General features: G+C 35.5%; 1 protein-coding gene across 2 annotated transcripts in view; it reads left to right on the top strand.

The window, feature by feature from the left end:
* Window positions 1-15,285, top strand: part of Sycp1 (synaptonemal complex protein 1) — a 103,213-nt gene that overhangs the window by 63,101 nt on the left and 24,827 nt on the right. For both annotated transcript variants that reach the window (XM_037206945.1, XM_028877272.2), the window contains 7 exons: window positions 4,151-4,232; window positions 7,477-7,539; window positions 8,503-8,565; window positions 8,720-8,782; window positions 11,352-11,468; window positions 12,931-13,041; window positions 14,998-15,090. In XM_037206945.1, coding sequence (XP_037062840.1) covers window positions 4,151-4,232; window positions 7,477-7,539; window positions 8,503-8,565; window positions 8,720-8,782; window positions 11,352-11,468; window positions 12,931-13,041; window positions 14,998-15,090 — 592 coding nt within the window. The remainder of the gene's footprint in view (window positions 1-4,150; window positions 4,233-7,476; window positions 7,540-8,502; window positions 8,566-8,719; window positions 8,783-11,351; window positions 11,469-12,930; window positions 13,042-14,997; window positions 15,091-15,285) is intronic.

Here is a 15,285-nt window from a genome sequence, read left to right as displayed (position 1 = left end):
AGTTATGGGGATCTCTGTGTTAACTGCTATCTGCTACAAAGAGAAGCTTTTCTAATGGGGTTCAGAGCCACACTTAACTGTGGGTCTAGCAATAAGTCAGTAGCAGTCAGTTTAATAGTCTGTTTAACAGAGTAACAGTAAAACATAATCTGGGTGCCATCAACTGATGAATGGATAATGAAAACGATACATTTACACAATGGAATATAATTGATCTGTTAAGAAAAAGGAAACTATGAAATTCATAGGTAAATGAATGGAGCTGGAAACAATCATCCTGAGAGAGGTAAACCATATCCAGAAAGACAACTGGAACATGTTTTCTCCCATATGTGGCTGGTAGCTTTGAATCTTTAAATATTCATGTTTCATTTTGAATACCCATAGTAGTCAGGAAGCTAGTAAGGAGCTATAGATTAGGGGGATTTCCTGGGGCAGGGAGATAGAATGAAGTGAGAAAAGAGAAAAGGGGAATAATAGGTCAGAAAGGGTTACGTAGGATAAGGATAGGAGGGCAGGGTAGAGGAGGGAGTAAGAGGAATGTAACTAACCCTAAAGACCTTTAATTTTTAAAGTCATATGTAAACCTTTTACTATAGAAGCTTCCTAAGATACATACACATATAAAAAAGAGTTTAGAGTTACCCTATAGTGGAGGGGACAGTGCCATACTAGACACTACAGGCTAGCAAATAAAAAGCCACTGCCCAGAATGGGGTACTTTTTTTGAAGATGTTGCCTAGTGGGATTCCATAGACCCCCCAAACATTATAGACTATTGTCATTGCCTTTGGTTACTCTCCAGAACTTGATGGTCCTATTTTCTAAGGACACCATATACTTGAGTCATAGAACATGGAGAAATCAAGCTGGTAGACCTGGAAGCTTTAGATTCATAGTGCTAGATTTCATAGTGCTAGAAAGTGCTATGCACACTACAGGAGGATAAAAGGTCAATAGTCTTACACTTCTGTGAACTCCGTGAGCTATAGTAACAACTAGCATGGCATTATACACCCACTGGTATAATAGTGACATGAATGTTATGGGAGTAACCAACCACATTTTGATTGGATTTAAGGATTTCTCCACAGGATAGAACTCATATCTGGCACCATTACCAAGTCCAAGGATCCATAGCTAGACAGTTCACAGGTCCTAGGGGAAGGGCCTATGTAAACCAGAGTAGACTTGAACTTGTAGTGATCCTCCTTGTCTCTGCCTCCTGGTTGCTGGGAATATAGGCATTAACTTCAAGCCTGACTTGATACACAGTTTTACTATTATTTTCTAAACTCTGTGTGTGTGTGTGTGTGTGTGTGTGTGTGTGCGCGCGCGTGTATACTTTAAGTCTCTTTTTATTGATAACTTGGATAATTTCCAAATATTGTGTGTGTGTGTTCTTATTTACATTGAAATTTTGGTTTGTAGCTAGAGTTTTTCTGGTCCTGCCTGGCCCAGGGTCAGGACAAATCTTTCTCACCCACCAGTCCCACAGTCACTCAGCCCCAACCAAGTAAACACATAGAGACTTATATTGATTACAAACTGTATGGCCACAGCAGGTTTCTTGTTACTTAGTTCTTTTATCTTAAATTAACCCGTTTCTATTAATCTATAAGTTGCCACATGGCTTGTGGCTAACTGGTACCTTACATCTCGCTTGTCATGGTGGCAGCTAGCAGCATCTCTCTGCCTCAGCCTTCCATTTCCCAGAACTCTCTTCTCTGCTTGTCCTTCCTGCCTATACTACTTGCCTGGCTACTGGCCAATCAGCATTTTATTTATACAGAATGATAGCCACAGTATTGGTTTCTTATGTTTGATTAAAGAATGTGCTTTTGAAAACTTCTATATTATTTGAAACCTTTTTTTTTTTTTTTTTTTTTTTTTTTTTTTTTTTTTTTGTGACAGGGTTTCTCTGTTAGCTTTGGAGCCTGTCCTGGAACTCACTCTGTAGACCACCAGGCTTGCCTTGAACTCTCAGAGATCTACCTGTCTCTGCCTCCCCGAGTGCTGGGATTAAAGTCATATGCCACCACTGCCCAGCAATTATTTGAAATCTTTAGACCAAATACAGCTCTTCATAGAATTGTTTGGAGATTCCAAACATATATATGAGGTATTGTGAGTAGTGTTGAATCTAATGCTTGATATAATCAGTGCTTAATAATTAGCTGTTAACTGTTTTCCAGATTTAGAAAATCATCTTTTGTGATAATGATTGATTTTGCCCCTTTTTGCTCAACTTTCTTCTTCAGAAGCAGCTATTACTTAACAGATATCATTGACTGAATCACTGTACTTTTTTTGGTTAAAATATGAAAAGAGATTTTAAGGAGAAGCTGTTTGATTTTTTTCTATAATTTAAAAAAAGTTTAAATGTACCCTCTTAGTTTTTGAGACAGAATCTTAACTGTATAGCCCAGGATGGCACTTAGCTGATCTTCCTGTCTTAGACTCCCCAAGTGCTGGAATTACAGCTATATGCTGCCACACCTACATCAAGAGCCTCTGTGTGTGCTCACATGTATGTATACTATGTGGGTGTGTAGAGGCCAGAGAACAGCTTCAGATGTCGTTCTTCAGGTACTATGTATACCCTTTTCCTCCCTTCTCAGAAAGACGTGGTATCTCATTAGTCTGGAACTCACCAAGTATTAGCTAGCCAACAAACAATCCTCAGGGTTCTGCCTGTTTCTTCCTTTCCAGCACTGGGATTATAAGAATGCCCCAATAATCCCTGCTCTTTTATTTAGTTTCTGGGGATCAAACTCAGGTCCTTATGCTTTCAAGGGCAGTATCTTATCTACTGAGCTATTTCTTTAGCTTAAGAGAGGCTGTTTTTAAAATAACATTCAAATTACCTGAATAATATAGTCTGATTATCTACTTATAGTATGGGTTTATGGACCTCTAAGTGTAAATTATCTATGAACAGTGAACATATTGATTATAAATTGTACTCATTTAAAAAATAAAGCTGGTGAGTTAACTCAGTGGTAGAGGTACTCACTGCTAAGCCTGATGTTTTGCGTCAAATCCCTGGAATTTACATGGTGGAAGGAAAAAACTGACCTTTAGAAGTTGCCCTCTGAGCTCCATACATGTATTATTGAAAACACACATTGTATTTCTCTGTTTCTTTCTCTCAATAAGTAAACAAATAGTACATATGAAAAATTTTAAGAAAAAATATATATCCTGGATTCAGTTTTTGAAAGGTCAAATCACTTATTATATTGCCAGTATAATAGTGATACAAAGTAAAACTATAGTTAGAAAAATGTCTTCAAGTGCCTGCTGATACAGTCACCAGTATTTTCATTTGTAATATACAAGATTTTAATGAAAATATTTTTTAAAGTAATACATGAATATAATACAAAATTCCAAGGGACAAAGAAGCACATTGAGGAAAAACAGTATCTTTCTTTTGCTTTTTGACTTTCTGCTGTCTAGTTTCCCTCACTTAAAGCATCACTGTTCTTTATGTTTTTGGAGATTCTCTATGTACAATGGTATATGTGTATGTAAATATCATTAAAATAAATTGTACTTTTTTATTTAAAATTTTTTTTATTCATTTTACATACCAACCACAGATCCTCCTCTCATTCTTCTTCCTGCTGCCCCCTAGCTTCCCGCCCGCATCCCCTCCTGCAAAAGGGTAAGGCCTCCCATGGGAAGTTAGCAAAGCCTGGTACATTCATTTGAGGCAGAACCAAGCCTCTCCCTATAGGTAATGGGCTCCAGAAAGCCAGCTCATGCACCAGGGATAGATCTTGATCTTACTGCCAGGGGCCCCTCAAACAGATGCAGCTACACAATTGTTTCCTGTGTACTTATGTTTTTAATTTATTTATATAACATTTTATATATGTGTTAGAATGATGAAAAGATAAAAATGAAATATTCCTATGGTTTTTTAAAAGTAGGAAAATGATGACAAGATGCATATAATTTAAGGATAAATATGTACAGTAACTTAAATGTGGGAATAGAAATGTACCTGTTAATAGCCATACATGAAAAATTACCAGTCAAAATGAGAACTCAAACCTAAAAAATTAATAAGCAATCATTAAAAAAAAAATCTTTGGAGATCAAAATATGGTTTGGATTATGATGCTATTGTATTTTCTTTTAGGGATGAATTGGAATCAGCAAGAAAAGAGTTTATACAGCAAGGAGAGGAAGTTAAATGTAAATTGGACAAGAGTGAAGAGAATGTATGTTATATTAAACAGATTGGATTAAAAAATTTAAATCATAAAAGCAATACAGACAATAAAGTGACCTGCACTATTATATAAATAGCTGGTGATCTAGGTACTAAGTTATTAACATTTAAAATATGGGTTAAGGGAGTCTAGAGAACTGACTCAGTCATTAAAAGCACTTGCTGCTCTTGCCAAAGACCACTAGGTTCAGTTCTTAGACCCACATGACTCATAACTGTCTGAAACTCCAATTGTGTGAGATATGATACCATCTTCTGGATTCTGTGGACACTGAATACATGTGGTACATACACATACAAGCAAAACACATAAAATCCTTAAATGATATGGCCTAAGTTGGGTTGTTTTGATTATGATCTATATTTGTAAGAAATAGTCCTATAATTCTAAACATATTAAAAAAACGTTCATTTAAATTTTTTCTATTTTATGTGTGAGTATTTGCCTGTGTGAATATTTGTGCATTGAATTGTGCATACTTGATGCCCATGGAGGCCAGAAATCCCCTGGAACTGCAGTTACAGATAGTTGTGAGATGCCAGTAGGTGATGAGAAATGTACCCAGTTCCTCTGGAAGGGCAGCCAAGGCTAAGCCATCTCTGTAGCGCTGAATGTTGAACATTTAACTTATATTTCTCGGATAAATTAAAGTCTCATGCTAAATAAAATAAAAAGACTGTGTTGTACCTTGAGTATGGTTTTAACAAGCTGAGATAAAATGTCACAAAACTATGAGAGTATAAAGTATTACATGATCACATGATTACACAGTATATATTGTATATAGAGTGAGTGGGGGAAAATTGTGCTAAAGTTGAAATACCATGCTTGGTTATGAAGGCTCCTTCAATCATTCAAGTATTATCTAACACCAACTATGTCCCGGGTATTGTTCTACATGCTGATTTTATATTTCATTTACTTTGGTCAGCAAAAGTAGTCTAAAGTTTTATTGGGGCAGTAAAATGTTTTAATACTTATGGATTGAGGAGATATGAAAGACAATAGAATCATTTGGAAGGCTACTAAAAAGTGTCTTAAAAGCACTGAAAAAAATGGAAGACTAGTCTTGTTTAGCCTACTTATTTCTAAACTGGTCATTGTGGCTAGTAGATAATCTGAACAGAATTACTATGGAGTTTACAATAAAGGAGTCCCTTAAAGGAAGGGCACTGGTGTGGTCCTCTATGTAGATTCTATTACTTGAGCACACAGAATAGCATTTAATCAAAACTTAGTAAAACTGGGCATGCTTTCTTTTTTTTTTTTTTTTTTTTTTTTTTTTTTTTTTTTTTTTTGGTTTTTCGAGACAGGGTTTCTCTGCGTAGCTTTGCGCCTTTCCTGAAACTCACTTGGTAGCCCAGGCTGGCCTTGAACTCACAGAGATCTGCCTGCCTCTGCCTCCCGAGTGCTGGCATTAAAGGCGTGTGCGCCGCCGCCGCCGCCGCCGCCGCCACCACCACCACCACCACTCGGCTGGGCATGCTTTCTAGAAGAAACATTCAGTTGACTTAAGTTAACAGAAATTAGTAGAAGGTAGGGTTTAACATGCAGAAGAAGAATATTCCAAATTAAAAAATTTATTTTGGGAAACCCCTGGAAGTATGAAAGACTGACAAATTTAAGCAATTAAAATTTATTGTGGCTGAAAGATAGAGGTTAAATTAGTAACAGTAGGGATACTGGATGAAGATGAAGATGGGTAGAGAGTAGAGTGGAGAAGTAGAGGTAAGAAATAAGATATTTACCTCAGTAATATGTATTTAGGAATTCAAGAATAGTGAAGAGTTTTGACTTAAGAATTGTTATATTTACCTTTTAGAAGTCATAAAAGACTGTTAGAATAGTTTAAAGATAAGCTGACATTTTTTTCAGGGCTTATGATGGAGCAGACACATTCAAGGTTCTTTCTTTGTGTTATTTTACTTCACTGCAATTTAAGTATGGGGGACTGGGACAATGGAGATTGTTCACTTGGTAAAGTGCTTACCATGCAAATGTGAGGCCTTGAGTTCAGATTACTAGCACCCACGTGAAAGCTGAGCACAGTGACACAAAGTGAAATCAGCCCTGGGAAGGTGGAGACAGGTGCTCTCTGAAGCTCATTTGGTTAGCCAGCCTAATCAAATTGATAAGCTTCAAGTTCAGTGAGCAATCCAATCTCACACGTGTACGCGCGCGTGCGCGCGCACACTCACACACACACACACACACAGACAGAGAGACAGAGACATGAACATAAAGAATTTAAATTACAATCTATTTTGCTAGTGTAGAAAATATTAGTGAGAAGCAGACTGGAGAGATGGCTCAGTGTTTAGGAACAAGTAATGCTCTTACAGAGGATGCTGGTTCTATAGCACTCATATTGGGAAGCTCACAGCTGCTTATAACTCTAGCTTTGGGGGATCTGACCTCATCCTTCGAACTCCATGGGTACCTGCATTTATATGCACAGGCCCACACATGTACATGTACTTAAAAGTAATAGGAAAAATCTTTTCAAGAAGGAAATATTGATAAGTAGGCATGAAATTAAATGTACGATGACTATATTAGCTTATTTCTATTTTCTGTGGTTGGACTTTATCATTAAAACATTTTCTAGAAGTTCAAATTATAAATATTTTTAGATAGTTTGCTTGACATATATAGTTGAATTACACTCCCTTTTTTTTCCAGTATACTACCTTAGTTTAGTTATTTTGTACATACTTTACCTATCTCAGCTTCAGTTTCCTCATCTCTTAAAATAGAAGTAATAATACCTATCCTTTATATTTTACTGAGTTGTTGCAAGCTTCATATAAATGCTTTTGTTAGATACACTTATGACATAAAGATTTATGTAAAATATAATTTATGCCAGGCAGTGATGGTGCACACTTTTAATCCCAGCATTCAGGAGGCAGAGGCAGATGGATCTCTGTGAATTTGAGGTTAGCCTGGTTTACAGAGCAAATTCCAGGACAGCCAGAACTACATAGAGAAATGTTGTCTCAAAAACCCAGTGTATATATATAAAATTTATGCATATATATTGTGAAATATTAAATCAAGGCAATTAACATATCACAGAAAGGTATATTCTTTTTTGAAAGGACAATGAATAAACTAGATGAGCTGATAAGTGTTTTTATAAATATATAAAACTATAATTTCATTTCTAAAATGCATTAGAAAATGAAATTCTAATAGCACTTTAAATATGATTTCAAATTATATTTTTTAGGCTCGAAGCATTGAATGTGAAGTTTTAAAGAAAGAAAAGCAAATGAAGATACTAGAAAATAAGGTATTATCAAATTATGAAAACACTTTAAAAAAAAAAAACATCACTTGTGCCTGGCGGTGTTGGCACACAACTTTAATTCTAGCACTTGGGAGGCAGAGATAGGCATGTAAGTTTGAGGCCAGTCTGGTCTACAGAGCAAGTTCCAGGGCAGCTAGGGATACACAGAGAAACGCTTCCTCAAGAAACAAACAAACAAAAAATCACTTGTAAACAGAAAAAGCAATGCTATATAAAATTCATTTATATGCAGAATATTAATTAACTGTGGCTATGTATAAGTATTACAAGAAAAAATTTTAACAATATTTGGTGCTTATGAAGGAGACTGAACTTTTTTTCTTGAGAGTTCTTTTACTCTAATGGGAATTAGAACAATTTATATATCTGAATTTTAGGGCCTAATAGAAATCTGTGTTGTTTTTACGGTTCTTAAGATGTTCCTTGGACTAATACATTTTAATTCAGTTCTGCATGTACTCAGATGAAATAAGTAAGATATTAAAAATTGGCTTAGCCGGGCAGTGGTGGCACACGCCTTTAATCCCAGCACTCGGGAGGCAGAGGCAGGTGGATCTCTGTGAGTTCAAAGCCAGCCTGGTCTACAAAGCGAGTTCCAGGAAAGGCGCAAAGCTACACAGAGAAACCCTATCTTGAAAACCAAAAAAAAAAAAAAAAAATTGGCTTAGTTGGTATTTCAGTAGGAAGAATTGGAATTCTGTCAGGTGGTAGAATATCATATTAATACTTCTCTTGCAAATTTAATAACATTAGAATCTCAGAAATGAGAATGAAAGATTAACGAGTAATAAAGAAGACAGATTATATTTGTATTTTTATATTAACAGAATCATTTTTGAAATCACAAGTGAGCCTTATGTTATATCATACAATATTTTATTAATTTGAAATTGCTTATTTTGACCAGACTATTGAATAAAATTATATTTTAAAATAATTTTACAGTGTAATAATTTAAGGAAACAAGCTGAAAATAAAAGCAAGTGTATTGAAGAGCTTCAGCAGGAGGTAGGTTTTCTTAATAACAAATATTCTTAAAATTATCCCAATATTTACACTATAGTATTAAAGAGCAATGCTTTCATTTCTAGTGATTTAGGTGTAAGTCATGTCATTTTAAGTCTTAATCACCTTAGTATTAACTGTAATTAACTTTCCATAGAATAAGGCCTTGAAAAAAAAAAGTTCAGCAGAAAACAAACAACTGAATGCATATGAAATAAAGGTATGTGACATTTTTAATTTTGTTTTTTTAAGTACTAGTGGATACACGGGTTAGAAATACTATATTATAATTTAATGCTTACCTTCAGATACTGTTATATTTTTGGGATTGAAGAGATTAATTCTTGTAGGTGTGATAGACTGTTCATTGTGATTTAGCTGGGTCAGAATCTTGTGAACAACTTAATATATGTGTGCATGCTCTGTGTGTATATATATATATGTGTGTGTGTCTTCCTTTACCCATATATTATAAAGAAATTAAGTTAAGCATGAAATCTATATGTATTTTCTTTAATTTTTTTCCTATAATGCATTTTGATCATGTTTATCCCTTCCAATTCTTTCTAGATCTTATATACTTCCCTACTGACCCAACTTTATGTTCTTTTTCTCTTTCTCATTAAAAAAAAAAAAAAAAAAGAAGCACACACAAACCCTATAAAACTGAAATCAAAATATGAGCAAAAGACCAATAAGACAAAAAAATGCTCAAAGTAAGCAGAATGTAATAAAAAGCTTACAAAAACATGATTGAGTTAATTTTGTATTGGCTAACTACTTGTGGACATGAGACCTGACCTAGTGTATTAATAAACCCAGTGAGACTCCATTGGAGAAAAATTATTTTTTTCCTTTGTCAATATCATTTGAGGATAATTTCTTGGTTAGCGGTGGAAACCTATGTCCACTTTTCCCTCTCAGTGCTGGGACCCTCTCTGGCTTAAACCAATTTGTGTAGGCTTTGTGTGTCTATTCCCACAATCTTTGTTAGTTCATATTTTCATTATTCCTATTGTGACTGAAAGACACTGTTTCTTTCATCCATTACCTCTGACCCATAATCTTTCTGCTTCCCTTTCCTCATAGATCCCTGAGGCTTGTTGGGGAGGGCTTTGATGAAATCTCATTTAAGACTGAGGAGTACAGAACTTCTGCATATTCACAGTTGTGGGTCTCTGTGTTCTCATCTATTGCAAGAAGCTGTCTTCTCTGATGAGGGCTGAGCAAGGCATTGATCTAGCAGAATGTCAGTCATTAGGAGTCATTTATTGCTATGTTTCTTTAGCAGAATAATAGTATTAGGTTTTCCCCTAGGCCTAGGTCTCAGGTTCTTGGCTTCTTTAGCAAGTCAGATGTGGATTCTAGCTCCTGTAGTAGGCCTTAAATTCAATCAGTAACTGGCTGGTTACTTCTGTAACATATGTGCCACTGTTGTCACCATTATATCTTGCAGGCAGGTTACTGTAAAATATGGTTATCTTGTTGTAAAAAGGGTTTGAAACCAATCAACTTTGTAGAATATAAAGCCCTAGAATGTAAGCCTATGATGTCAGGACCAAATTTTGTCATCTTTCTCTTTAGGCAATGATTGATACTTAGTAAGTATTCAATAAATATTTTTAAATATTTATTGGAGAGCAGTAGTTGTCAACATATTAAGTGAATACTTGGATGAAAATATTTTATAATATTGTTTCAAGTAGTACTTGAAACAAGGAATGTAAATATTGTCATTAATAAAGGTAAGTAAGAATTATCATAAACTTCTTAAAATTATATAGAAAATAGTCAGTAGATACATTTTGTAATTATGTACCTGAATTCCTTGAGACAGAAATTACCAGAAATTTTCATAGCTGTGTTATTTACAATAGCCCCAAGTGGAAGACAATACAGATACTCATTAGTGGCATGAAAATATTTAAGACATGCCCCTAAGATAACCTAAAAGTTGGACTTTGAATTGAAAAGTGGAATATATTATGGAACAAAAAATTCATATGGTCCTGATAATATATGTTTAAAATGAATAAAATATTAGTAAAAATAAAGCTGTATAGGTAGAAATCATCTATCTCAAGGATCACAGAAAAATTTTTTGAAAAGAGAGTAGTACTTTACAGGCCTGTAGAACCAGCACCAAGTGATTTAAAATATGTAATTAGAATCTCTGAGGAAGAGAGGAGAAAAAAATGGCAAAAGGGATTAATTTGAGAAACTTAGCAATTCATTGTTTCTTATGAGATCCTTTCTGGGTGGTGTAGCTGCAGTGTATTGTCCTCTATTAGCCTTGCTTCCAGCAGCCTTGCTTCTTTGCAGCCACTCCTTATCACTTCGTGGGACATGGTGAACCTTTTTTCTCATGTGCCTTAGTATTTGTAAGTTCATGTATATAGTATGTTTACATGTTTCATTTGAAGGAAAGGCTGAAAGCTACTGAAAGTTGGACTTAAAGTTTAATTCAAGCTGATAGAATTTGATAGAACATATCAGTGGAAGCTTGTACATATTTTTTTATGGAGCATTACTTGTAATTTTTAAGGAAAATGTTTTGAAACAAATTTGTGACTGTTGATATTATATTACTTGGCAAGACTAAATACATATTTTATGAGTCAAGATAGATTGTGAAAGATGAAACACATCTCACTCAGTATATGAAAAATGTAAGAAAATGGTTCAGCCATAATTTCCATGATTCTTTCATGATTCTGCAAATTAGTATGTAATATTTTTTAGTAATCTGTGGAATTCATTAAAATTAATGTTACTTTCTTTACTTATAGGTCAACAAATTAGAGTTGGAACTAGAAAGTGCCAAACAAAAATTTCAAGAAATGACTGACAACTATCAGAAAGAAATTGAGGTCAAAAAGATAGCTGAAGAAAAGCTTTCGGGAGAGGTAGAAAAACCTAAATATGTTATGAACTTACTGTGCTAAAAATGTTTGTTAATTAGCTTTAAAAAATAAGTACCTTTGCTGGGCTTTGGTGGTAGATGCCTTTAATTCCAGCACTCTGGGAGGCAGAGACAGGTGGATGGATCTCTCAATTCAAGACCAGTCTGGTCTACAGATAGAGATCCATAATAGCCAGAGCTACACAGAAAAACCCTGTCTTGAAAACAACAACAACAAAAATTAGTAGAGTATTTATAATATAGTCATTTTACTTTTTGAAATACACTAAAATAAACCAAACAATTGATACATTTTTTTAATTGATTAATTTTTTTTCATTTTTTTTTACTAAGAAATTTCTACTCACTCCACATACTATCCACAGATCCCCCTTCCACACACCCTCCAGCCCTCTTTCCCAAGCCACCGCACATCCCCACATCCCCCAAATTGAGTTCTCCCATGGTGAGTCAGCAGAGCCCAGCACACTGAGCCTAGGCAGATCCAAGCCCCTTCCCACTGCACCAAGGCTGTGCAACAAGGTGTCATATCATAGGCACTGGATTCCAGAAGCCTGACCATGGACCAGGGACAGATCCTGATCCCCCTGCCTGGTTGCTCCCCAAACAGTTTGAGCCAAAAAAACGTCTTTTGTATCCAGAGGGCCTAGTACAGACCCATGGGGGCTCCACAGCCACCAGTCCACAGTTCATGAGCTTCCACTAGTGTGGCCGGTCATGTCTACACATCCTCCCATCATGATCTCGACGTCCCTTGCCTACAGAATCCCTCCTCTTTCTCATTGGATTCCTGGAGCTCAGCCTGGTGCCTGGCCATGGATCTCTGTATCTGCCTCCATCTGTCACTGAACAAAGGCTCTATGATGACAGCTAGGTTATTTGCTAGGCTGGTCACTAGAGTAGACTGGTCCAGGCACCCTCTGGACCACTGCCAGCAGACCAAGGTGGGGTCAACCTTGTGGATTCCTGAGAGCCTCCCCAGCACCCTGCCTCTTCCTATTCCCATGATGTCCTCATCTATCATGGTATCTTCCTCCCTGCCCTCCCACTCTGTCCCTGTTCCAGCTTGACCCTCCCATTTCCCTATGTACTCAATTTGATACATTTTTTAAACTTATTTTGTTTAGAATTTTCTGCTGTTTGAGTTTTATATTCTATGTAAGTAGAATATATGCTTCTAAAAAGAAAGATTGATATATTTTTTTAAAAGATTTATTTATTTATTATGTATACAGTGTTCTGCTTGCGTGCCAGAAGAGGGTACCAGATCTCATTACAGATGGTTGCGAGCCACCATGTGGTTGCTGGGAATTGAACTCAGGACCTCTGGAAGAACAGCCAGTGCTTTTAACCTCTGAGCCATCTCTCCAGCCCTTGATTTTTTTAATTGGTATAAAGTCCAGCACCAATAAATAAAAAGAAAAACTTTTTTTTTAATTTTATAGGTTGAGAAAGCCAAAGCAACAGTTGATGAAGCGGTGAAGTTACAGAAAGAAATTGATTTACGATGCCAACATAAAATAGCTGAAATGGTAGCACTTATGGAAAAACACAAGGTAACTTAATATAATAAAATTATTATTTGCCTCCTAGTTGCAAATAAGGATGTAAGCTCTTAGCTACTAATCTAGTGTCAAGCTGTCTGCTGCCATGCTTCCCATTATGATGGAATAGACTCTAATGATCTATACTTGTAAGCCCCCAATAAACTTTCTTCTATTAAAACATTATTTCCTAGTGCATATTTCTATTAAAATGATGAGCTCAAGATAGTCTTCATTTATCAAAGAATTTATTTTCTATACAACAGTAACTAATTATAGCTCGACTATTATTGATCCCCTATTTCTCTAAGTTCAGATCTTTTTCTTTTTTGGTGTTTGGTTTTTGGTTTTTTTTGAGACAGGGTTTCTCCGTGTTGTTTTGGTGCCTGTCCTGTATCTCGCTCTGTAGACCAGGCTGGCCTCGAACTCACAGAGATCCAGCTGGCTCTGCCTCCTGAGTGCTGGGATTAAAGCTCTGCGCCACCACCATCTTGCTAAGTTCTGATCTTAACCATTCAAAGCTGAGCTAAGGTGTCACTTCCTCCAGTAAATATCTTGTTATCATTTATATTAAGTGGAAGTAGTCAGGCTTTCTATATTCTTTTAGTAGTCTCATAGCACTTCCCATCTTTTATTAACTACATACCCAGGACATTTCTAACTAATTCACTTATTCTCACATGTATCTAACATTTACCATGTTGAACAAATTCTTAAGGGAATAAATAGATGAAAGACTTATATTTTTAATTGTGAGCCTACCTTTAATGGCTGATCTATCTTTGTAGCCTGGGGAAAGACTTAATATTTGTTGTGAGTACCTTTTGTTTTTCTATTGTTTGACTAATTCTTCTTTAGGTAAACTTCATTTTCCTTCAGATTTGGAGAGGAAGCAGCTTGTCCTTACCTATTAATTTTTAAAAATTGGAACCAGAATCTAACATTGCTATGAAGTTTTATCAATAAGAATTTTAATGCAGATTTAAATAATATATATAAACTAATAGATTTAAATTCATACTGTTTCAATCTAGTGCCGCTCATAATCCATATTGAAAAATTGTTTTTCCTTTGTCCAGGGAGTACCTCTTCGAACTGATAGGCAAATCCTTTTGACCTGACTTGAATAGTCTTTAATAGCCTTTTTTTTTTTTGGTTATGATAAAAATTTTCAAGGCTTGTATTGTGTTTCCTATCATAGATTTCAAGCCAGTCACCTTTCTAAGACATCTTGGTGTTATATTCATATTGAACAAGACTCTCACTTTGTAGCTCAGGTTGGCCTTGAACTTGTGATATTCAAGCCTCAGCCTCCTGAATGGCTTATGGACATGGTGAGCTTACCCAACTCAGCTGTACTTCTTAAATTATGAAATTTAATGTTTCCAATTAAAATAACTATTTCTTGTTTTTGTGTTGGATTGTGTCTAAAACTTGTCTTATGTTTCACTGTTTAGGTTGTTAGAATATATATATGAAAAATGAAAATATTCACTCAATTTATCATGATAGTTTTTTTCAAATATTTTTTTAAATTTTTTAAAAAAGATTATTTATTTATTATGTATACAGCATGTATGACTGCAAGTGAGAAGAGGGCACCAGATCTCATTATGGATGGTTGTGAGCCACCAATTGAACTCAGGACCTCTGGAAGAGCAGTCAATGCTCTTAACCTCTGAGCCATCTCTCCAGCCCCTTTTTTCAAATATTTAATGTGTAGTATACTAATCTTATAAATTATAATCTATTTCATTTTTTGTTTTGGTTTTTTGAGACAGGGTTTCTCTGTGTAGTTTTGGTGCCGGCCCTGGATCTTGCTCTATAGACCAGGCTGGCCTTGAACTCACAGAGATCTGCCTGGCTTTGCCTCCTGAGTGCCCAGATTAAAGGCATGTGCCGCCGCTGCCACCACCACCACCTGGCTCCATTTTAATATGGTTAAAATGTTTTCTTTGTTTAATACAGCACCAGTATGATAAGATTGTTGAAGAAAGAGACTCAGAATTAGGACTTTATAAAAGCAGAGAACAAGAACAGTCATCAGTGAAGGCTGCCTTGGTAAGACAGAATAAATACAATAAACGCCAACTCTTAAAATACCAGCATTTAGGAAAAAGAGTAATACTAAGTAGAGCCATAGTATTTGATCTGTAGAATCACAGTCTTAGATCTAAAAGGATTTTTTTTTAAAGATTTATTTATATTTATTTTTTATGTATACAATGTTCTGTATGCCTGCAGGCCAGAAGAGGG

Source organism: Peromyscus leucopus, chromosome 6 (genome assembly GCF_004664715.2).
Source record: "Peromyscus leucopus breed LL Stock chromosome 6, UCI_PerLeu_2.1, whole genome shotgun sequence".
Lineage (NCBI taxonomy): Eukaryota > Metazoa > Chordata > Mammalia > Rodentia > Cricetidae > Peromyscus > Peromyscus leucopus.
The sequence above is the reverse complement of the archived record's forward strand: the minus strand, read 5'-3'. Positions and strand labels throughout refer to the sequence as shown.